Source organism: Lissotriton vulgaris, chromosome 4_1 (genome assembly GCF_964263255.1).
Source record: "Lissotriton vulgaris chromosome 4_1, aLisVul1.2, whole genome shotgun sequence".
Taxonomy (NCBI): domain Eukaryota; kingdom Metazoa; phylum Chordata; class Amphibia; order Caudata; family Salamandridae; genus Lissotriton; species Lissotriton vulgaris.
This window is the reverse complement of record NC_141691.1, coordinates 1,986,781,986-1,986,807,419: the sequence shown is the minus strand read 5'-3', so window position 1 is coordinate 1,986,807,419 and position 25,434 is coordinate 1,986,781,986. Positions and strand designations below refer to the sequence as shown.

The window sequence follows — 25,434 nt, the reverse complement described above, 5'->3', positions numbered from 1 at the left end:
TGGTGTAAGCTATTTAATTCCAAAGCCAGATCAGGGGACTCCCGCTGTGATTTTTTTTTTGCTGAGGTGGCATGGAATGAATAGTTTAGCGATGATGGCTGTTCTATGTGCTCATTGAGAGAAGGCTCTTTGGCTTGATCGTCGGGCTCATCTGCTGGCTCATCTGCTCTATATTCTCTTATCACGCTTGCGTCCTTGTTCACTTCAAAACTTTTATTTTGCCGTCTGGGATTATTTCCATTGGTTTCAGAACATTGAAAGCAGTTTGCTACTGTAATTGAATTAGGCGTTGAGTCTCTGTATGGTTTAGGTGGACTTTCATTGACCAAATGACTCGCCAATACCAATGCCGTTCTAAGGCTCTTGCCGAGTCTACGTCGTCGTATTTTGTTAAGATGATTATTTCCGGAAGCAAAGGGGAGGGAAGGCCCTTCTGAGTGGGGCTCATATGGTTTAGCACAACCCCAGCGTCTTTTGCAAAGGCAAACTTGGAGAAAATTTTAGGTTGTACAAGAGGTTTTTTTTGGTATTTTTGGTTTTTGTTGGTTATAAATTTGTTGATCTGTTTGACCTAGACCTGAACCCTCTGCTTAATGCACAAGGGTAACTAAAATGTTGTCCTCTGTGCTTGTGCCAGATTTTATTGGCCTTGTTATTTTTTCGAGGCTGTCGGAGGAGGAGGCATTAAGTAGCTTATTTTTCTTCTTCCGGTTGCTCACTACTGTAGATATAATTCTTCTTTCTTTACCTGATCTCATGGTGACTAAAAGCTGATGTCAGCCAAGAGGGGGGAGGGGGTCCAGTAAACCCTGCCCCTTTCCTTTTAGTAGATCCCCCCCCCCCGGCGCCCCTCACCAAATGTGCAAATGCTGGAAATTCTCGACTATGATTGCGTGTCCTTTTAAAAAACGTCACTTGTGTATTTGAGCTTTTTATGCTTTAAGCGCTGCGCTGCGTTGCGTAACACTTACGGAACATGCAGTGCTGCGATGCTGTGGTGAGGCCGGTTGGATGGATCAACTGTGAAGCGGCTATCTAAACCAAAGGTTAGACGGGGGGGGGGCTACAATGCCACAGCGCCTTGACTCCGTGGTGCGTGACCAATATCCACAGCGTCCACGTCTTTGCTCGTGCTCTCTCTCGCTGTGCAGGCTGGCAGGCTTGGTGCAGCACTCCTCTCTGTACTCTGCTCGGTACACCTCGCTATTGAGCTCTGGACTCTGGGCTCCTGCCTGCTTGGTTGCCTGCTTGATTGCTCTCAAGCTCGTCAGAGAAGCAGAGGTGAGGCAGAAACAAAGAACCTGGGAAGGTAGTGTGCCCCTGAGAATCGTAGGGCTCGGGACAGGCACAGCTCAAAGGTGGTGGAAATACCGGCGTCTCCCACGCGTCTCTCAGAGTACCCGGAACTCCCCGGATTCACCAGGTCCCTCGTGCTCTCCCCGGCTCTTCACCGCCACCTCACCGCCGATCCTTGTATTTAGATGTTTTGAGTTTTTCCATTATATTCCGCTATTTTCGCGGCTTTCATCTGAGGCTTCGGCGCTTTGTTTGGCGCTTAGTTTGGCTCGCGATCGCCGCCTCCTCCTGGTTGCACTCTGCTTGCTCTCCTCAGTCTGCTCTCTAGCGCCACGCAGTTTGAGATCAATGAAATGTGTATTCTTGGGATATGAACTTTCAAGTGAAGGCAAAAGCCTGGCAGCTAACTTTCTAGAGAAATGTGCGCTGCTCCAACCTCCAAAAACGCTGAAAAACTTACAATCAATACTAGAATTCCTGAATTTCGGAAGAACATATGTTCTAAATTAGACAGAAAGAGGTAAACCTCCCTACCAACTAATCAAATCTGATTTTAAACAAACTAATTGGACTCCAATCCATACAGAAATTTTGCGTTCAGTACAAACAGACATGTTGGCAAAAACACAGAGAGACACGACAATGTGCGCAATCTTGTGATCCGAATCATCCCAGGGAGATGCGGATTAATGTACCTAACCTTTAATGAAGGTGAAAAGGTACTAATAGCATACAAATCACACTTGTACACACAAGCTGAAATAAAATTCACTTTAACGGAAAAAATTCTGACAGCGGTTCAAACTGCAGTAGCAAAACAGAGAGCTCCCGCGCACTGAAAACTCATAATGATCGTTACACCTGTACCTGCCTTAGAGGCAGTGACGAAAGCAAGCATTCCCAATGCTAAGGCTTTACATCCAAGAAACTCTATTGCTGCAACAGACGTTGAATACGTCTTTGACCCCTATTTGAAGACACAAGAATTCCTACAATACGAACACGAATGTCCTCTGCCGACCGAGATTCTGCCTCTAGAACATTACGGATGTATAATTTATACAGACGATCAGCACAGCCCTCAATTGGGGGTAACCAAGCCTGTAGTGCTGCGTGCGCGATTGTTAAAGGTTGCTGGCACAAAGGTAAATTTAGACCTATGGTCACTAAAACTCAATCACTCGGAGACTGTACAGCTTAGCGAGCTGAACTACAACCTTTCAAGATGGCGCTTGAAAATATCGATCGCGAATTCCCCACACTAATAGTGTGTGATTCATATTACTGCGTCCAGTCTTGCAACTAATATCTGCAAAACTGGGATCAAAATGGATTCAAAGACGCAAAAGGTGGCACAATTAAGCATAAAATGCTTTGGGAACAAATAGTTTTTTTACAGAAAGAAATACAAAAGACAGGATTCACACAGTGAGTCATCAGCGTGATGGCGTTCACGTTGCAGGGAATTCATTGGCTGATGAGGCTGCGAAGGCGGCTGTACAAACGGCTTCCGTAGCTGCATTCACTCGGTCAAAAACAAAAATAGACAGCAAAATAATGCAACAGTATAGTTATTAAAACAAAGGTACTGGTGGCCGCCCATGAGGAAACCAACTAGAAACCATGTCCTAGACTGTGAAATCTGCCAAAAAATTAAAGTTTCAACAGTGAAACGACCTACACAGACGCCCCTTCTAATTTCAGATAAACCACTAGCGTGTTTTTATCTGGACCACTGCGGTCCCTTACAAAGGGATGGTAACTATAAATATATTATGGTTGCAGTGGATTCCTGCAAAAGATTTATTTGGATGTGGCCCCAGCGCTCGGCTGACACCAGAACTGTTATAAAGGATTTGCGAGTCTTTATCGGCATATACGCAATCGGCACGCTGCATTCTGACCAGGGTCCTGCGTTTAGCTCTCGAGCTTACAAAGAGGCCCTGGCTAGCTTTGGGCGTTGCATTGCCGTATTCTAGTCCCTTCCATCCTGAGGATAATGCGGTAGTGGAAAGAAAAAACCGTGACATAAAGCAATCCATAACAGCTAAGGTATTAGGTTCGGGTGATGTGTGGATCAAACATCTAATATTTTCCAACGTAGTCTTAACAATCTGCCAAGCAATTCTCTGGGTGGAATCACTCCATATGAATTACTGTTTGGTACTAGAATGATAATCGAAGACCTCGTTTGTCAAACTTCAGTGGTGGAACAAAAACCCTTTGATGTCCAATATCGTTTGGCTGTTTTACAGGACTTAAATGAAACAAGATGAAGTCTGAGTAACACTACAGAAACCAACCACTGAAGAGAAACCACCTGTCCCAGCAAGACCTGTCTGGATTCCAAAGATTGGGGATCTAGTCAGGGAAAAGATCACGGAACAAGATCAGTGTTACTACCGCCCCTTGCTGGTAAGAGGGAGAACAGAGTTGTATCCATCGACCTGGTCAAACCACATCATGTGGCCGATAATAAGTAGTAGGCCCAGTGGAGTCCCAAGAAGTATAATCCAAGAGGTTCAAACTGAAAGACTTTTCACCTTTGATAAACCTACAGTAAGAAAAGAAGGACTATGCAACAAAGCCATGGAACTTGTTCCTCTTGAAACCCAAAGAACAGTTCGTCAAGAAACTCCTGTCTACAATGATGTAGCATCTGACTATAGAAATATGACAAAGGTAGAAGCAATTCCAAAGATCGATAACAATCGTGATGCAATTCCAACAATTGATCGAACTGCCTCTGGCTATTTCCTCAACTTTGATACATTTTTTGAAGATTCCAGTGAACCGGATAATACGCCAGCAAATGAAACTTTCAAAGAAAAAATAAAAGAACTCTCATCAACTTCAAAAAACATATCTGGTTTCACCATGGATTGAATTTTGGATTGTTTTAGGTGTGCTTTTTTTCCTGCTCTGGCTCATTCTTGTTTTAAGCTTGGGAAAAATTATATATGGAAAATACAGTACAATAGACACATCAAGCAAAAAAATAAACTTGCTTCTGGAGCCTCACAAATCATCTCATCGTGAACAAAGAGACCTCTCACCAGTTAACATCACAGCCGTTTCTATACCTGTTGGAATATCATGGGACAGAACTGATTGACATCTATGCCCAGTAGAACTGCTGAAGATTTCACACCAATTCAAGGTTTCTTTGAGTGACTTTATATCACCCAGCACATCTTCTGATGATTGGGACTTTGAAACTGTTAATAATATGATGACAGACTTAGAAATGTCAGCTAAGTTAACAGAACATGAATACTTAGAAGGTTCAACAGATTATGAACAAATGTATTGTTTTAACCATTATGGTCACCATTATTGGCATAAATCTGCAAGCCCTAGAAATGTTTTTACTTATAATCAATGGGAACATTTTCCAACACCACGAAAGGGTAGCTCAAAAACATTTCATGACAAATTTCCGTACTTCTCAGGATTTAATATCATGAATTAGGAAAAGTTTTATTTCAAAAATATGAATAGAACAGGAATGAAAACAATGTTGACCAATACAAAACACATTTATTCTGCAAACTTTTATGCTCAGCTGTCTACATTAGATTTTGACTTTTGGAAAGACAACATTGAGACAAAAACTGTCTGGGGCACAAAAGACTGCAAGGTTTAGAAGCCCTGTTCAGAGCCTGCTTTATACCAGAATAAATAATGTTTTTAAATGACACTGTTCAACAAACTTCTTATCTTGGCCTGGCTAAGATGAGATTTAAACAAATCGTCCATACTAAAGCCCGCACCTGACAGTAATAACACTGCGGATTAGGAGGTCGATGTAAAACTGATTTTACAACACAACATAACTAATCCTGATTGAACAAAAATGGGTAATCTGGCCCACAGACACGAATAACTGTCAAGATAGATTCCTGAACAAAACACAGGGTTCACAGTGAATAGGCCAGACCCAAGATATTCCCATAGACAACATCCAGGGATAGTAACTACTTACAAAGGTAGGAAAGCTATGCCTTGAGTGGCTACAGAAATCTACACTTCCAGAACTCAAACAACAATTATCTTTACTTAAAGAAGGCAATGGTTTGCGAGATTTCTTAATGGGGCCTCGCAAACCTCGTCAAAAACGTTTCATATACGCCGGTATATACGCTGCGTACAACGAAGCTTGAAAATCACGCAAATGGAAACTGCAGAAAAAATGCGAGAAATTGATCGTATTAATTTAGAGAAAACTCTCTCTGTAGTGGACACTGGGTTAATGACTCTGTCCTCCAGAATATATTCTTTGGACAGCATTGTATCCTCTGCAATTGACATAATAGAGCAGGCTTTGCTAATGTTACAACATGGCCAGTCTCAATTACGTTCTATAATGCAGCTAGGCTGGACGTTACAAAATCTTCGTTCAGGCTATGTGCCATGGGGTCTAATCAACACAAAGTCATTGTTTGCTGTATTTAACCTTACAGATAGACAAATCTCTTTGGCACAAAGAGGAGCAGACTATACGGTGCTGAGCATTGAAAAACTGGAAAGATTACCATTGACAGTTTCTAAGAAGCCTGTCATTGAATGGATAATACATGGCACCATCACGATACCAGTGACGATTTTCCAATCTCAGTATTGTCTACAGCATATACCAGCGGGCCTGTATGAAAGGTTGGGTAAAGAATACATTAAGTCGACCTGGACTTTACCTTACACACACAAATGTTGGAGAGGGGGAAAAGGGCTATTCCTTAGTGGTAAAAATTGTAAGAACTCACTAAGTGGTACACTTTTGTGCCAAGTTATTAATTTACGTAGAGCGCAAAGTCTTTGATGACATTATTATGTCCAATCATACGTCAAACTTTGCACCTTCAAGGTATAAATATGCCTATATTTGCCCAGACAAACACACAGTGGTTTGGAGCAGATCGACTATCTACTTGCCTGACGCGCCCTGCAGCAGCAAGTGCCGAAAGAAGCCGACCCTCCAGCTGACGCACTGAGAGACGCTGTCTTTTCTCCTGCCGGGAAATCCAGCTCCAGTGTTTCCAGGCTATCCTTGCGGGTTGCTGGAAGATCGGGTCCTGAGAGAGAGATACAAGACCTCCTTCATTCTAAAACCAAGGTACAGAGCTGATTAGACCATTAGAGAATTCTTAGATAGATAACTTGGCAGAGAAAAACGCACTAAATTTAAAGCTACACCTCACTTCTTCCCTCGTACTAGACTTAAATTGGGTACACCGGGGTAGGCGTATTTTAGAAGCACCAGTTGAGTGTTTTAGTCATTCTTTTATCACTGTATGTATTTTATATGGTTTAGGCATTTTATGGCTTAGAAACCATATCATGCTCCTATAGTACTATTTTATAATACTCTTCGTATTATATGCCTTGTACTTTATAACCAGTATTACGTTTGTAGCAGTACATTTCTTATGCTTGAGAAAGAAGACTGTTCAATAAATACTTTTTATTGAAAACGCCTGTCTCTCTATTTTCTCAGCACCTCTGGTGAAACGATGCATGCACGATTTACTGAGTAAAATAGCTATCTATTGTTTCTGCGACTCTAGAGATCAATTTCTTATTCTTGGGAAACAAAGTTGTCATGTTTATGCGGTTGTCAGAAACTAATCCCATCTTGTGAATTCGAGAACGTTTCAAGTGACCTCTGAGCTAGCTGGCACTCACAATTAAGTCCAATATAAATGCGTTAGAGACCTAGTCAACCTCAGTCGTACGTCTAAACTATAGTATATATTATTCCAATGCGCAGAGCCTATTGGGAATATAGGAACTACACTACACAATGACGACAACAGCTTTCGTCGACTGTAGTATCGACGACTATCTCTTCGACGGGCTAGTCGACGAGACAAACTCCAGAAAAGCAGAAGAAGAAAATCACGCCAGCAGTAACTTCCGGAGCAAAATTACTCCTCTGGTCCCGTCGCACCTTTTAGAGGAGGAAGGGTCGGATGAGGATGAGGATGATGGACCCTTCGGGTATGCCACAAGCCCATCTGAACTCCACGTAAAATGTCAAGAAGATGACGATGAAGAGGGGTATGAAGAATACCACGTCCTCTCACACCATCGCTACCAACAAGAACCTCAGGAAGGTCGTGATGCCATCTTCAATTATGATGGATTTGCAATTCATGTTGGCGGTTATAAGAAGAGTTTTCCTCCATCAGGGCTCCCTCAGGACGTTCTACCTTTACGCCCTCGTTCTATTCCAGCTATTCCACTTCGCAGTAGGGAAAGCCTACTTTGCACTGCTCCGCAGACATCTCCGGTCCAACAGCAGCAGAATCCTGACCGCGAAGAAGGGGAGCTAACGGAGCCCCACAGAGAATGGAATTACTATCTAATTCCCACTCCACCATCACCCACCCAATTACAAGCAGATTCTCCACCTGTGGAAATTGGTGGATTCCAACTTAATGGAGAGAGCTGCAAAGAGATTTCAGCTACCAATGAAAACCACTCAAGCAGAGTGTTTTCTTTATGACTTATCAAAAAACAATCAGGTCCATACCAATCATTGACCACGTATGGAAGGAAGGGTTACAAGTGATCATAACTCCAGCGACGGTTACACCGGTACTAGCGAGGTTGGACAAAAAATATAAGGCATCTGCGGACACTCCAGCGTGTTTGCTGGGCCATCCTAAACCGGACTCTTATCATTTCGCAGGCAGCGCAACAAAAGTCAAAAAATCCATCAGCACCTATATCTGCACCTCCAGATAGAGAGGGACGGCGTTTAGACAACGCAGGTAAACGATTCTCCGCGATGTCAGCTCTCCTGGTCTGAGCAGCTAATGCCCTTGCCATCCTGGCTAGATATGACAGACAGCAGTGGTGCGATATAGCTCCATATGTTGACCTCCTTCCAGAAGACAGCAAGCAGGAGGCGAATAAAGTTCTTCAGGAAGGTGAGAGAACTTCAGCTGAAGTTATTGATTGTGCTATGGACATAGCTACCACAGCCTTTCGTTCCCTAGGAGGAGTAGCAGTTTTAAGGCGCCAGGGTTGGCTGAGGGCCACCGCCTTTAGACCGGAGGTCCAAAATAAGATTTTGGACCTACCTTTTGATGGGGAAGATCTGTTTGGACGTCTAGTGGATGAGACCCTTCAAAGTATTGAGATGGACACTGATAGCCTTGCGAAAGCCTTGGGTAAGTTACAGTACAGAGAGGTGCCCTTTCGAGGCGCCCGTGGAAGAGGAAAACCTTCGTATAGAGGTGGCTACCAGCAAGGAAGATACACATCCTATTCTTCCTCTTCGCAGCCCTACCGGCAGCAATATGTCCAGAAGCATTCTGGGGGCTACTCTAAGTCCACAGCCAGAGGTCAAGGAGGTCGTTCTGGGAAGCATAACAATAAAAGACAATGACCACCCACAAGTTCCGGGTGCTTATCCTCCTACCCTGTCAAATATTCCCCTGGGTGGAAGAGTAACGTATTTTTTGCAGCAGTGGCAGAAAATAACATCAGACAAATGGGTCCTCCACATAATAAAATTCGGACATACTCTGGAATTCCTCCACTTCCCTCCTCCCACGCCACCTACATATCAAGAAGTAAAACACCTGTCTCAGATGCGTCGGGAGATTCGGGCAATGCTCCGAAAGGGAGCAATAGAACCGGCGCCGAACTCCCAAAAAGGACGAGGATTTTATTCCTGATTCTTCTTGATCAGAAATGATGCTATCAGGTGGCGTCCAAACTTGGACCTACGGTCCCAAAATGCCGATCTCAAGAAACAGTCATTCAGAATGGTGACCCTCTGAGATAGTCTGTTGCTCTTAAACCCAGGAGATCAGATGACCTTCCTAGATTTACAGGATGCATATTTTCATATCCCTATCCATCCATCCAACAGAAAGTTCCTTTGTTTTACAGTGTCCAAAGACCATTACTAATTCAAAGTGCTGCCATTTGGCCTCAAATCTGCACCGAGAATATTTACAAAATGTGTGGCGCCAGTGGCAGCCTATCTAAGAAGACAAAAACATCAAATATTCCCATACCTGGACGACTGGTTAGTAAAGGCACCATCGCAAGAGGCAGCTCACGCTTCAACCTCGGCTTGCATTGAGTGGTTTGTGAATCTGGGCCTGACCTTAAATGTGGAAAAATCATGTCTGCAGCCATCCAGAACGATCAAGTTTCTAGGTGCGATCCTAGATACATCTCAAAACAAGGCATTCCCATCCATAGAGAGACAATTCGGACTAGTATCTCTAGCCAAAGAATTCAGCAGAAGAAAGTCTCTTTCAGTCCGAAAATACAAATCGCTTCTAGGGACAAAGTCTTCATGCGTTACTCATTCCCCTATGTCGTTTGAGAATGTGGCCATTACAAGAAGAGTTAGACCTTCAGTGGTGCCAAGCAAAGGGATCCTTCGAGAACAAAATCAAAGTCACGCAACCAATGCTGCAGGCGGTAAAGTGGTGGACTCGCAGGAACAATATCTCGGTGGGTCTGTCCTTCCGGCCCGAACCAGCTCTGTTAGTAATTACCACGGACGCTTCTCTCGAATAATGGGGAGCAGTCCAAAAGGAGTTACAAGTCAACAGCCAATGAAACAAACAAGAACAACACCTTCACATAAACCTATTGGAATTAAGGACAATAGGATTGGCATTGTTGGCCTTCCTGCCAAGAATAGAAGGGAGATCAGTGCTAGTGCGAACAGACAACACAACAGCAATGCACTACATAAACAAACAGGGGGGCACAAGATCTCTCTCTCTGTCAAAGGAAGCTCAAATAATTTGGAAATGGGCGATAGATCACAGAGTGACTCTGATGGCCATACATCTTCCAAGAGATCAAAACACGACAGCAGTCAGAAAACGACCTGTCACGAGTGGGAGCTGGATCAGGACACGCTGAGGACCATCTTTGCCCAGTGGGAGATACCTACGGTGGATCTGTTTGCCACGGCCCAGAACAAGAAATGCCAGTTCTTTGCAAGTTGGCGTCACCAAAGGGGATCATGGGGGAATGCGTTTTCCATGGCATGGTCGGGCGTCTTTGCCTACGCCTTTACGCCGATTCCCCTCCTGCCACAAGTGCTCACGAAATTGAGAAAGGAACCGTGCAGGATGATACGAATAGCCCCTTGGTGGCCCAGGCAGCGTTGGTTCACAGAGCTGCTCCTTTTTTCAGAGACCGAGCCAATATGTCCACAGCCAATACCAGCACTATTGACCATGGAGAAGGGACAAGTGCGGCATCCGGACCCGACATCACTGCAATTAGCGGCCTGGCTCCTGACTACGATGAATTTCATAGCTTAAACATTCCGGCAGAATGCATAGAAATCCTGGCAAAAGCAAGAGCTGAAAGCACTAATAGGACATACAGGATGAAATGGAAAAGATTCTGCTTCTGGTGTCAGGAGAATGCATTGCATCCTCTGCGAGCAGAGGTGCATCAAATCATCCCATATTTACTAAAGCTGGCAAAGTCTGGATTAGCCCATGCCTCCATTGAAGTGCATTTGGCGGCGATTTCTAGATACAGGAGAGGCTCAGCATGTCCATCTCTGTGGTCGGAAAGAATTGTGAAACAATTCGTCAAAGGGTTGTTCCGAGTTTATCCACCCATTAGGCCTCTACCGCCTCTATGGCAACTGAACATTGTCTTATCACAACTGATGAAACCACCATCTGAGCCAATTCACAAAACTGATCTAAAAATTCCTATCCTGGAAGGTGGCTCTATTAATAGCTCTAACATCAGCCAGAAGGGTGGGAGAAATATAAGCCCTTACGACGCAAGAACCTTTTCTACAATTCAGGGAAGACAGATTGGTGCTCAGAACGAATCCCAAGTTTATTCCAAAAGTACCAACGGATTTCCACTTAAATGAGCCATTAATCCTGAAAAGATTGTTTCCTCAACCATCTACGGCGGCTGAGAGGACTCTCCACACTCTGGATGTCCAGTGTTGCCTGAAATTTTATTTGCAAACTACAAGACCTTTCAAAAAATCTACTCAATTGTGTGTGGCTTTTAGTGCCCCCAGGAAAGGTTTTCAGTCATCAAAAATAGGAATTGCATGATGGATCTCAGATGCCATTCAATTCTGTCATCAGGCGGCGGGGAAGCCATTACCAGCACGTGTTCGTGCACATTCCACAACAGCTGTATCAACCTCTACTGCTCTATTTTCAGGCGTCTCTGTTCAGGACATCTGCTACCTCCAGCTACCTGGAGGAGTACGCATACCTTCACCAGGCATTACTGCCTGGATGCACATGCAAGAAGCGATGTAGCAGTGGGACAAGCGGTGCTGAGGAACCTTTTCCAATAACGGTGAGCCTCCTTTCTCATCCCTCCTTCCTTTGGTTGGTAAGAAAAGCAAATTTTATTGTTGTATGATATTGGATATATCGTTTATGAGCGATATGTCTCTGTGCATTTTGATACAGTTACTACTATGTGCAAGTATCATGTGTTGTCTATTTGGGAAAAGCAGGTGACAAAAACAAAATGTGCTTTAATTTACTGCTCGCTATTCTGATTCAGGTATGTGAATCTATGAAAGCTCCAATACTGGAGTAAGAAAACAAGTTACTTACCTGTAACTGTAGTTCTCCATTATTGGAAGCTTTCATAGATTCACATACGCCTCCCCATCTCCCCTGAGAGGCTCACCTCGGATTAGGCATGAAAGGTATTATAACACAAGTGCCCGAAAATCTGAGGGGCAGAAGGTTGTCTCAGGAGGGTTCTAGAGGGTGAGTGACTCTGATTGGCTAAGGGAAAAGTTTGGCCCTTTTTTACATAACAAAGGTTATGGGTTGCAAAAGGGAATGGGCCTAAGGCCTTTTTTCAGTTAGCTATACTGCTAACCATTGCTTTTTTTGAATACCGGAGACTCCCGTCTCAACGACGGGGGAAATGATTCAGGTATGTGAATCTATGAAATCTTCCAATACTGGAGAACTACAGTTACAGTTAAGTTACTTGGTTTCTTCTGCTGTTAAGCAAACATGTTCATTCTTGGGGCGACACTCTAAACCCAAGTCTTCCATTAAAAATATAGGAGTATGGATGAATAATTCTGTATTTTGATGCTCAAACTAAAACTGTTGCTGGAACTTTCTTCAGGATCTTGCGATGCCTCAAGCCCATTGTGTGCCTTTTTGATTTGCCCACTCGACAAACTATAATTCAGCCGGTGATTATGTCCTGATTGGATTATTGTAATGCTTTGTCTTTGGGAGCCAATAAATCAGTCAACAGAAGACTTCAGTTACCCTAAAATACTGCTCCTAGGCTGCTATTGTCATGCCACAAATTCTCTTCTGTTTCAGGTCTTCTTTGTAAGTTGCATTGTATTACTGTGGATAAATGCATCTGCTTCAATACACTCTGCATTACTCACAAGACCCTGCACTTCCAAGGGGTCCCATCTTTCCCGGCCCACTCGACCTTTACGCTCTGCTGATCTCAACTTAACTATCATTCCTCGAGTTAGGAGAGTAAGAGGGGTTGGGTGTTCTTTCGTGACTTGGGCCCCTTCTCTCTGGAATTCTCTCCCCCGGTCTCTTAGGAAAATCCAGAATCACCTTATCTTCAGAAAATCTCTTAAGACCTGGCTCTTCTTCATCTAGACATCTTCCTTCCTTATTTCCTGTAGACAGTCGCTGCTCATACATTGCTGAGGTCTAGCGCTGGGTAGCTCCATTCCAGGTCAGCTGAAGGCTTTTGCATAACCTTTAACCACTTGGATGCTATGCATCTTCTGGTGCTTCAATGTAATTTCCATTGAAATCAATGGAAACTCCATGACGAGTTACCCTTGTCATTAGCGCTGAAGGGGTTAACATAACATAAGGCAAGCCAAAAGCATGTTAAGGCACCAACCACTTTATGGCTGTTCACACACAGCGCACGTACCACACACAAGACTTTCATACCGGAAGCCACAAGCCCAGTGCAACCGATCAGTGCACTCACATCATCATACTGCCACCATTCTAGTGTTCACCACATTCATACACCACAGGACTGAATTCCCGTTCAAAACAACCTATCATCCAGTTATCAACCAAACTGTGTACAAACACTCAACAAATAAATCTCTTTCTAGACACATGTCCCGATATGTTGACGGTGGATGCCTTCACAACCTTTACAAATGAATATGTATATTTGTATCCGGTATTTGTAAAGCACAAACTAATCACTCCTAGGGGGGTCTAAAGGCATGGAGGGCCGTCAGGGAAATTAAGTGAGCTATTGCCCGGAGTCACAGGGTGCTGAGCTAAGCTCCCGCCGGAGATCGAACCGTGATCCCTATGTTATGGAGTCAGCTGCTCTGGCCGCTGCACCACACCTCTCCCAAAAAGTTTGACTACGTTTTTACTACTTGTCAATTATCTGCCTCCAATAACATTGTGAACATTACTGGAGGCATGTCTAGTAAACCTTTGGTAACTGTCCCATGACTGGCGCATGACTCTCAGGGAGACTTGTCTTTCATGCGCCATCAGCACACTCGATGTCCTAATTCCAACTCCTTCCAGTTTGTGGGTGCAAGTTGGGGGTGTTTGAGAATGCCCTCCAACACCCCCTTTCCTTGAAGTGAGTGAGAAATCTACCTCTGAAAATAAGGCACACATGGTTGAGATGTCTGCCTAAGTTCCCTAAAGAGAAGGTTCTAAACTAAAAATAAATTACGTTTTTTGACACACCGGGTTGTCCGTGAGAATGCTGCATATGTCCTGTCCACCGTTATGTAAGTGCTGTGACTATAATGTACTTGCCATGCAGCAAACTGAACATCTAAGTTCTGACAGAGGATGAGCATGGCAAGCAGAACACACGTCACCCTTGCGTGTTGCGTTCTCTTTAATGTATTGTGTGTTTATAAGGGACAGTATCACCTAGGAGGGTATCCTGTCGCCGATGCAGGAGCAGTCACTGCTGATCCATGGATTCACCTATTTGAAGAGCCAAGTGTTCGACTTCACGTGTACTGCAATCATTTTACAGACTGTGCATATCTCTAGGGGCAGTTCAATCCACCCTTTTGGAGGATAATTCACTTCTCCCTATTCCGATGCTCTGTATGCATGGGATATGTGCAAGTACGAGTTCAGCTGACTAAAGGTGTCTGGAAGGTTTCTGAAATCTGAGGTGGTTTTGAGATGTCTCATCAATGTTGTCTGAGGCTATGAATGTGTGCGTCAGTAGTTCAGAAAAGAGCTGTGGATGGGGAGCCAGTGAAGCTTTTAGAGGTGCAGGGTGTGAGAATGGTGGAAGGTTAAGGGAGGAGGCTGCCTGCTGCATTCTGTATGGTTTGGCATCATCAGTTTAGTTGAATGAGGTAGTAATTCAGTATCTGGGTGAGTGCAGCACAGATGTGGTTGAGTACATTAATGAAGATGAAGTGATGGAATGTGTGTTTGTACTACATTGAATATCTTCCTATGTAATATCCTTGTGTAAGCACATCTAACCTAGGGTATTCCTACCTGTTCATGTCTCTGCCCCTTCAAATTCCTGACTGATCCTGTATATTTGTCAGGTGAACCTTTACTAAAGACTTCTGTTGATACCTAGATGAAGCTTAAGAAAACATGTCTCTATTACCTCTTCTGCTATGCACTCACTGTGGTAAATCCAACTCCTTCCAGTTTGTGGCTGCAGGTTCGGGATGCCTGAGCATGTCTTTCAAGGCACACAGTCCTGGAACTGAGTGAGCAGATCTACCTTTGAAACTATGGCAAATGTGCTAGTGGAAACTGCCAACTTTCCTTAAAGATCACTTCGAAAGCTAGTCAAGACTTAACTTTTTTGCCACACAGGGTACAACATGGCTTATGTTCTGTCCACCATTATGTGCAGTGTGATTACTATAATGCACTTGTCGTTTGGCGAATGGGACACCTACCATGTTCTGACAGTGTGTATGGTATTGCACAGGCCATAAGCAAGTCCATGAATTCCTCCAGTAGAGGAAAAACCTTCCAACGTCTCCTTAGAAGGTAGGTATCCATGCACAGTCCTTGAAAGGTATATTTTAGGGCAACGTCATCTCAGTCAATTTTCCAATACTTCACTTTTGTATGGTAAAACATAAAACAAATAGGAAAATGGGAGACTGGCTAAGATGGGCACTAGGGACGGTAACAGTGACTCTCCTGTCTCTTTCCTTGCCCAATCCAGACTCTGAAACAGCTAAAAAGACTTGACCATGTTGTTGCAGTGTTGATCCTGCTGCCTTGCCACGTCCTTCAGAGCAGCACTAAGACTTTCAATGACAGTCAACTGAAAGTCAAGGAAATACACAGCTTCCTGTGATGTTGTGACGATAAACACATATGCATGGTACGTTGCCATCTGGATTATTTGGATAAACAGCTACTTATACTGAGTGTTAATTTTATGACTCTCATTGTATGGCTGGTCATTCTTATCCACACCGCCTTAATACCTGTTGTAATCTAGTACACTGATCGTCTTGTGAACATAGGTCATCTGACCCCAAACCGTGAGTGCTCTCATGAATTGTAGTTTGCAGTACACATCACGCCTATCCGAGAACTTAACTGCGAGCAGTTCGTTGGAACACAACGCAGTGACGTGGGATTTTTGGAGCTTCTTACAAACAAGCTCCGCAGAAATCCTTTGCAGCAACAAGTAACTGTACTGCATGACAGTGTCCGCTTTGTAGACCTCACTAAAAAGCTATACTCCCTTAGAGAAGTTGTCCACATAATGGTTATAACCTCTGTTAATGAGTGGCTGGACAAAATCCTATACAATCTTTCCTGTGACTCTTAGCGTGGGAGGGCAACCTGCAGGGTTTAGAGTAGAGTCCTTCCCTATATACATTCTCAGGCTGTATACATAGCTAGTAGAGCTCTCACGCAACATGTCCAACTTGATGCTATAACAAGCCCTTTTGCTCATAATATAGATCCTGAACAGCAGCCACCCTTTGTACAGGATCATAGACTCATCAGTGACCATGTTCATTCCGAGAGTGTAAATCTCTGGAAACTTGGCAGACAAATGTTCCAAAACAGGATTAGTTTTGAACAACCTTTCATGGTCTGTCGGTGGGTGGGTGTGTGTGTCTGTAAAATGTGTGCAACTGTACATAAACACAATTACTTATGTTTTAGCTGAAACCTCAGGTTCTTCAAAGATACTCAAAAAAGACACAGTATTACTTCACCTTGCCACATAACCAATTCCACAGCATACTTTATGCACACCTTTATTTTTGGATGAGCTGCTAGGCCTTTGCCAGTATAAAACTAATTTCCTAAAGCCAAAAATTACTTTTGATCTCAAGAGGCGCACATTCATAGTAGGCCCTGCAACTTTGTGCGCAGGCATGCTTCGTGTGAGAACTCAGTGCTATCACCAGGGTCACTGGAATCATGGTGGGAGAGCACCAAATTATGCGACAAATGTTGACTAAATTATGCAGCTCGAAAATGTAAATTATGCGGCAGAGGCAGCCCTTTTTATTTTTTACAGTATTACTGTATTACCTTTTAATGTGGAAACATGATAATTCTGCCTGGGCAAAGATTGCACCTCAGTACCTCTATAGAAACCAAATAAAGAAATAAGCAACTGAAAGATGATGAGTCATTCTTTATTCAGGGCTTTCCAATGCGTGTGAAAACGTCGCCACATTTTTTGTCACCTTTGAGCCCTATGAGCTACCAACATTTTTATGTAAATCTGCAGATTATGTAGGGATGATAGATTGTCGCATTGTTAAAAAAATATAAATGTTTCCCTCCCCTGAGGTGACACGATGCCCTCCCAACCCGTGAAAAAAAAACACATTAATAAAACAAAAATGCTGAATAATCTATAATTATTATTATTATTATTAATGAGTTTTATATCGCGCCTGGTTACCCTTGGGCATCCCCGCGCTCATCCAGAGAGATACGCCAAAGCAAGAAACACAGGAATTAGGCAGGGAACAAATGAGTTTTTAAAAGTTTGCGGAAACGTAAGGTGCTCGTTTCCGAGCGCAAGTACAGAGGAAGGGAGTTCCACAATGTAGCCACATTTATGGAAAATCTTCTGCCACCGGTTCTTGCCTTCCTTACCCTGTAACTTGCAGCAGATGTTGATGGTCTGAACGAAGGGCACGGGGAGGCCTTATAAGATTGAACCATATCCCGTATATATCTATATAGTAGCTCAAAGTGGTCTCAAATTACTAAAGGGGGTCAGTCGAGCAATGTCCTGAAGGTGACCTCCCGCTTACATTTCTTTTATGATTTAATTTTTTGTTTTTTTAAATGTATGTTACACCTCGGGCCTCGATCAGCCCCTCTGGAAAAACACACATTTCCTCCCCCCAAATGAGACTGACTGGGTCGGACTGTAGGCAAGGGGGCTGCCCCCTAACAGTATCTTAATCTTTTTTTATAATTTGTTTTGTATTCTAGCTTTCCCAGGTGGGCAATTGTGCCTCCAGAGGAAAAAACACTCCCAAAAAAACACTACATCCCCCGCCCCCGATGGATTGGCCAATTCATACAAGGTTCACCCTTAACCAACACAGGTCCCTTGTGGCTGTTCTGACTGGGAATGACTGCACAACTGCGATCCACAGCCAGGCAGTCATTGGAAAGGGGAGACTCTCTCTTTCCAACAATGCCTTCCTAAAACGTGGAGGGGCTTTGCGGCCTCCTCCAAAACCTCACCGGATGGTAGAGTAAGAACTTACCTTTTGTCTCCGCCACCGCCAATGGGGAATATGTAATGTCAGGGTGTCTCGTGGCACACTGACGTCACAGAAGGGCAGGAGAGGGCAGACACTCCCATTGTGTCTGGGGAAAATAGTTAATGAATTCTACGGTGGCAGCACTGGAGGATACTTTTAAGCCCTCCTTAGTGTCCGCTAGTATCCAACAGACTAACTGGGAAGGCAGAGGTTAACTCCATGGCTGCTAGAACAATTCCCGCTGGGTGCTGAAATATTCAGAAACCCATGCTACATGAAGAGCTCAGCTCGGCATGTGTGTATGAGAGGTGTACATCATGACGAGCTGAGCTCGTCATGAGCGTCGAAGGTGTTAAGACTGTCACAACACTCTACACTCATCCATGCACCTCTGATTTGTAACCATTGACACTTGGTCCTCAAACAGTTTTGGGACCTTGACTAGAGGTAGGAAAATGTTGAAGTTTTATAATAAAACACACTACAGTTCAGTTCTGCTGCAAAAAGTTATCAGCTGCAGTTTGATTTGTAATCTGGACATTGAGAAATTGACTATATAAAAATTAATTGTGAAATATTTGCACATGTGTAATTATGATGAGTTTTTGATATTGGCTTTTGTATAGTGCTTGCTGTCAATTTGCATTTCTAATCTAAGCAAATATGTTATCTTACAGAACTTAATGTTGGTCTTTAAATTGAAAAAGGAGACGAATACCTGATATGATGGGATTTAAACCAATGACTATCTTAGCCAGCTCTTTCTTATTGATCTGTTTTCGACAATCCTCTGCCAGAAACACACAAGGATATGTAGAAGAGCATGAGCAAGAGTTAATTATTATCAGCGTTTCACACTGGATTAAAAAAAGTATAGTTTAGTTATTCTCATACCTTCTGGTATGCTCCCCATTATAATCTCTTTAAGGTCATATTAGCATTCATCAGTTTGTCTCAGCCATCTGATTGTGCTCTCTCACTGTTGTATCACATTTACCTCTACCCAGTTTACTTCATTGTATGTATTTTCTTCCTTCTTAGTTCCATTGTTTTCAATATAGTGCAAAGTTGCCAAATGCAAGTAAATAGCCCTTCAGTTCTTTGCAGGTTTTAAAATGTGTGCGCTTTTAATTTTTCAGACTGTAACTCAACAAACCAAAAGTAGCAACGAGCCTGGATATAGAATAAGTAATCCAAGCACGGATGTGAAAATTACCGGGTCTCATGATGTAAAGATAGAGAAGGAAAAAATTAGACCAAGTGAGCGAGAGAAAGAAATTTCGATCAAATCAGAAAAGTCAAAGAAAAATGAGGAGAAAAGTAGTGAGAAAAGGGCAGCAGCTGAATTGAAACATCAAACTGGCAAGACCGAAAAATTAATGGAGAAGGCAATTATTAATGGCAAGCAAAAAAACATAGAAAAGGATAGGGAGCACAGCAATCCTAAAGAAAAACGTGAAATGGTAAAAAATTGCAGAAATACCAAGGAAACTGATATCAATAAAAGAGGTGAAATCGATGCATTCAATGATAAAGGACCAAAAAAGAGGATACCTGTGGATAAGCGAAAAATAATCGAATATGATGATTTATTTAAGCCAGATGTATTGGTAAAAACTGATAAAGTATGCATAATGCTTAATAACAACATTGAAAATAAAAAGGAGTCGAAAGAATCGGAAAAAGAGTCATTGGAATACCGAAATAAAATAAATAAAGAGCAGCATCCAAAAAATGAAAATAAAATTAAACAAAATAAAGAACGATTGGAAGTGAAAGAGGGGAATCAACATATAAGTGGAAAACATGATAGAAAAGACCTTGATAAGAAATATATTATTGATCAAGAAAAAACAGAACCACTAATCAAAGGTGACTTGGAGAACATGGGCTCTGGGGAAGAAAGCATGAGCGATAGGCATGTTGTGGAAATGGGTGGTGAGAGACCACCTATGAATGCAAGAGAACAAATCTTTGAAAAAAATAAAATTGAAGAGTTTTCTTGTGAAAACATGACAAGGCCATCAAATGCAAAACAAGTGAAGCAGGGTGAGCAAGAAATGGAGAAGCAAATAGATGAAGAGAGGATAGACTGGAAGGTAGAAGATGAAGAATCTGAAACACATCAAGTCAGTGAAGAACAAGAGAATGGAAGAAATACCTGTACCAGCACAATAGACTATCAGGATGTGCCTGGAGGAAATTGCAGGGTGGGTGAAAAGCCACAATACAAGCCAAATGAAAAAGGAAAAATTGAAGAAAATCAATTTACCGGAGAAACCATGAAATGTGAAGACCCAGAAAGAGGGAAAAATTATCCTGACACTCCAGAAATTGAAAGTGAACAGATGTGCCAGCAAAAAGCTGCCCTTGGAATAAATTCAAAGGAAAAGAGAAACCATAAAGAGAGAGGAGAAAAGAAGTCAAAGAAAGACCATAGGGAACTCCGCGATGAAGGTCCGGAAAGGGACGAAAATCTTAGGAAAACTGATAATCACAGTAATTCTCTGAAAGAGAAAGAAAAGAAGAGGCATAAAAGAAAGGAATGTAAAAAGGAAGTTGATGAGAAAGAAGCAACTAGGAAACACAAAGATAAAGAGTCCAAAGACAATAGGTCAAAAGAAATTGGTGATGAAATCATAAATAACTATAATCCTGAGGAAGGAAGTCATAACCTTTTGAAAGATCAGGAAAATACAGGGAAATGGATTGGAGCGAGGAATGAAAATGAGTGCCAAATTGAGGAAGATAAAGATTTGGAAGAACAAAAAGAATGCACCAGAAAAAATGAAAAAAAGGATAATGAATGTGATGTGACTGAAATGGAAGAGAGAAGTGAGGGATTGAATCACGAAAGATGCAATCTAAATGAAGAGGAAAACAATGAAATTAAAGATGAATATGGGAAAGCAAGTTTACCTAATGAGAGTGTAAAGGAAGAGCAAATGGAAGAAGAAATAAATGCAAGTGAGAAAATCGTAATAAAATGCAAAGATCGGAAAAAAAGGGAAAATATGAGTGAGGAAGAACAAAATGAAGAAGAAAGCAAGTTGAAATTGAAAGAGAAAAAGAAAAAGAAGAAAAACAAAGATAAGGAAAAGACAAATAAGATTACAAAAGAAACTAAATCCAAGACTCATCAAAAGCTAAAAGTAAAATTGTCATATGAAATGGATAAGAAAAGAAAAGAAAAACGAGATAAAGATGATCAAGAACAAAAAAAAAAGTACAATAATGAAATGTATGTCAATCACGAGGGGAAGATAAAAAGCGAAAAGGAGAGTGAGAACATTTCTCGCAAAAGAAAAATCAAAGAGGATGGGGATGTGAAAGTGAAAAAATCCAAGACTGAGGAAAGTACTAAAGTGAAAAAAGCTCAAGAAGAGCAGAAATGGAAGTGGTGAGTTCTGTAACTGTTTTTAGTCTTTTTATTATTTTATTTATTTATTTTTTAAAGGAAGAATGCAAAGGTTGTGTAAACAACCTTCCCTCTAAACTGTTAAACCACAGGGCCTGATTCACCAAAAAAGACAAAATAAAATTGTTGAACACCTAGAGCTGGTTTAATTTTTCTCGACTTATCAAAGTATTCCTGAAGTATTCACTTATATAAATAGTTAATGATGCACTGTTGTACATTTTTACCCGTGTAATTGTTTAGAAAAAGTTCAGTTGTGCATTTTGTTCCACTGATAGGAAGGAAAAAAAATCTTGTAGGGTAACTTCTTCCCCTACACCACCACTAGTGTTGGGATTGCTCCTCCTAGTTCTCACACTTGATAGTAATTTACTCTTAACCTTGGCAGGAATATATCTCCGTCTACGTTTAGTTTTGAAATATAACATCGAAAAGTTTGTGAATACCTACAATCCTGCTTCTTTAAGGTGTCGCTGAGCTAGGTTTTTTCCAGCTCTCCATTGTATTCACATCCACTCTATTCCCTAGAAGCATTTGTGTTTTGTGAATTATAGAAGTGACTTGGCACTCTTAAATTATTCTTTTTGTGTACCTAACTATAGTTCGCAAACAGCTTTGTGAATCGAACTGGCATTGTGTTGTCTTAAATTTCTCACATTCATCCAGATAACTAAGCCTTTTCTATGTATTCATTTCTGTTTAGATCACATGCTTTAAAGCAATCTGTATTATCAGTTAAGTTTACATTTTACATGTGGAATGGTTTCTCTGGGGATGAATAGGTCACATTCCCTGTTGGGGATCACGTAGACATTGTAAGCCATTAGTTTAACTTTGTCAAAAAAGGTTACAAGCGATTGACCATTCCCATTTGTCATTTGTCCACTCTGAAGCATGGCTGCATCTCCTGGCCTCTGTGGCAGGGGATCTTAGCACATCTGTGGGGCAGAGGTTTCTATTATCAAAAAGGAATTCGAGCTAAGAGTTTCTGCTGTTCTGATCATATTTTATATATATGTCCGGGACAAAAGGATTTAATGAGTGTAAATAGTTAATTTGCCATTTCCTGAAATATGTATTGTCGCAAAGATTAGAGTAGATTGGATGTAAAAACTGCATAGATGTCAAGTGTCTTGCCTGTTGTGGAACATTCAAGAATCTACATCACTGCGGTTCCACTGTTTGCACTGTGGAATGTTTTGTGCATATAATCCATAATACCTAGATTTTTAGATCTGGCGTTCGCCAAGACTTTTTGGTTTTACTAAAATTATAGGTATAATATATGTTCTCTGAGGGGCTTTTAACCAGGCTATTTCATCCACTGCTCTGTTAGCATCATTCAGATTCTAGTTCTGCCCTCTACAACATACTGGATGGTTGGCTAGCTTTGGTTTGAGTGACCGCATTTCGCTTTTTCACAAGGCGCAGATCCATATGCAAAGTAGTTCCCTTTAGTATCTGGGACCACTATGAAAATTAGAGCTCTTTCGGATACAAATAATATATATATATTTTTTTTAGATTGATGAGGGCCAGGCAGCTTCTCTAACAGTAATGTTTTGCAAACAAATATAACAATACCTGCAATGACAAAGCAGAAATGCTGTTGGCTTTGCCAGTTCTTGCTTTATTGTGCTGTTGTACATACTTGGATCCTTTGGTATTTGCCTATCTTTGCTAGCATGTTGGCCCTATTAGACCACTGACTTCTACTGGGCTATCACAGGCATCTGTCCACTTCTTTCTTTGCTGTTTCTAGATTTGAATTTGGATAAAAGATTGAAAAGGGGCAGACGTTGGATTATTGCAGGCATCAAAAGACAGGTGATACAATGGACTATGCCGGGCCCAGGGAGGATAAAAGTTGATGATAGGGTACTGTTCTCCAAGCTAGATACAGGCCAAAGCCCTTCTCACACATCCACTCATTATTTTACTACTCGTTACAGTTCATAATCTTTGGAATATTTCTGAAGGTCCAGATATATAGTTCATAAAAAGACAAAGATTAAAGGGACGTTATAGTTAGTTTCCAAATTCACACGCACAAAACCATAGAAATTCAGCAGTTCTAGTTAGTCATGTCAAGAAACTATAACTCTCGACCTAAGGTAACTATAACTTGTGCCTGCAGCCAGGCCCTGTCCTCAGCCATTCTCCCCCCCTCCCAACAAGCGGCCAACCCCAAGCTGCGCTTGGCCTTTGGCCGTGTTGGACAGGGGTGGTTGGCCTTTGGCCGTTTGTGGCGGGTGATTTGCACCCAACTCCTGTCTGTGGCCAAACCTCCTAAAGGCAGCCAACCTGTAAGGGGGGCATGCAGCCCCCTCCCTGGGCATGTTTTGTCCCAAGGACCCCATACCCAAGGTCCGCCACCCTTTCCCCATCTCCCGGGGTCTGGCCTTGTTGTAAAAGGTGAGTGTAAGAAAGTGGCTCTGTATATACTGCACCAAAGTAAGGTACAGTGTGCACAGAGTCCACAGTACCCAGAGGTTTGGCAGAGGTTAACGTTAGTTGTAACCTTACTCTCTAAAATTGTGGCTTGGTCGAGCAGTAAGGCAGTATCCGAGGACAGTGTAAAGCATTTGTTGTACACTCAGTCAGCAAATGGTCTCACACACTGAAGAACTGAACTCTAGGCCAATGGTTTTGTATATAAAAATATATTGCTTTATTTTAGAACCTCAAGTAGGTATAAAAATATTTTCTCAGAATGAGATGCTACAGTTGAATACTTTCAAAAATAGCAATAGACTTTTCAGTGCAATAGATACAATTGTTGCAATAGGCAACACAAGTTAAACACAATTATAACATTGAGCTCAATGAGAATTTTGAAGTAAATGCAATATCAGTTACTTGACGTATGTTTTTCTTACTCCGGACTGGATCCTGGATTCAGCCCTGGTGCAGCTCCTGTAAATAGTTCAAAGAAATCATTTTTGTTACACAGGCGATTTTTAAGGAATATTTGTATGCTTCAAAAATCGACAGAAGAATTTCTGGCTAAAACCAGCCAATGTTATCCTATTTAGGAAAATCAGGTTATCGGAAAATCACAGTTGGAACTTCTTTTTAAGGTCAGTGCTGGGCACAAAGATCCAGCATTGAGATCTCTCCTGGTAACAGGCGAGTAATTTCGTTTTCGTTGATAGGATGATTTTTAGTGAATATTTCAAAGTTTCAAAACTTGACACTTAGAAGAATTTCCAAGTGAAAACCAGTCAATGTTATCCTATGGAGAAACTGTAGGTTATCGGGTTTCAGGTAAGTACTCCACTGGCAGAGTTAAGGTTCTGGGGATAGACTCCGGGTTCTCCTCCTAGGTTCAGGTAGATACAGTTGTTTTACTCTCAGCGGCACAGGGGCAGCCAGGTGCAAAAAGAGTAGGCCCAATGTTAGCCTAAGGTGGGTAGGGGGCCTTTGGTTGTGGCTGCTGGCAGGCAGGCCACGCGGCTGTGGGAGTTGAGCTCCTGGTCACTTACACAGGGCAAGTGGGAAAGTAGAATATGCTGCACCTCCAGTGGCATTCGGGCGGCTGGGTGCTTTGGGCCTTCGGGCGTCCAATGGATTTCAATGGGTAAGTCACAAAACTAACAAAGGCTGCAAGCTCTGGGACGGAGATCCTTCTGGTGCGACCACCATTTCGAGAGGTAAGATGGGAAGCTGTAGGTTGAGTAGATACCCAGGAGTTGGGCACAGGGGGCCGTGGGGCCACGTGTGCTGGGGTGTCTTTTGGTGTCTGGAAATCTTACCCTCGGCTGGTCACAGTTGGAGGGAGGGGTTCCTTGTTGTGAGGTTGCAGACGTCGTCAGGAGCGTTGCGGAGGGTTATTGTAATTTGTAATTTGTAGGGGTATTTATAGAGCGCAACGTTCGCTCCGGAAGGAGCATCTTGGCGCTGATTTCCTGGTAGGATGTCAACTTACTTCATGAAGGCTGAAGAATTAGATGGCTGCCATGGTGTAGTCATCGGGCAGGTTAAAGATCCAGGT

At 42.4% G+C, this 25,434-nt stretch overlaps 1 protein-coding gene across 1 annotated transcript in view; it reads left to right on the top strand.

The window, feature by feature from the left end:
* The window catches only part of TOP1MT (DNA topoisomerase I mitochondrial), a 1,598,136-nt gene that overhangs the window by 319,349 nt on the left and 1,253,353 nt on the right, over positions 1-25,434 (top strand). Inside the window, exon 4 of the mRNA XM_086966300.1 lies at positions 19,162-21,422. Coding sequence (XP_086822426.1) covers positions 19,162-21,422 — 2,261 coding nt within the window. The remainder of the gene's footprint in view (positions 1-19,161; positions 21,423-25,434) is intronic.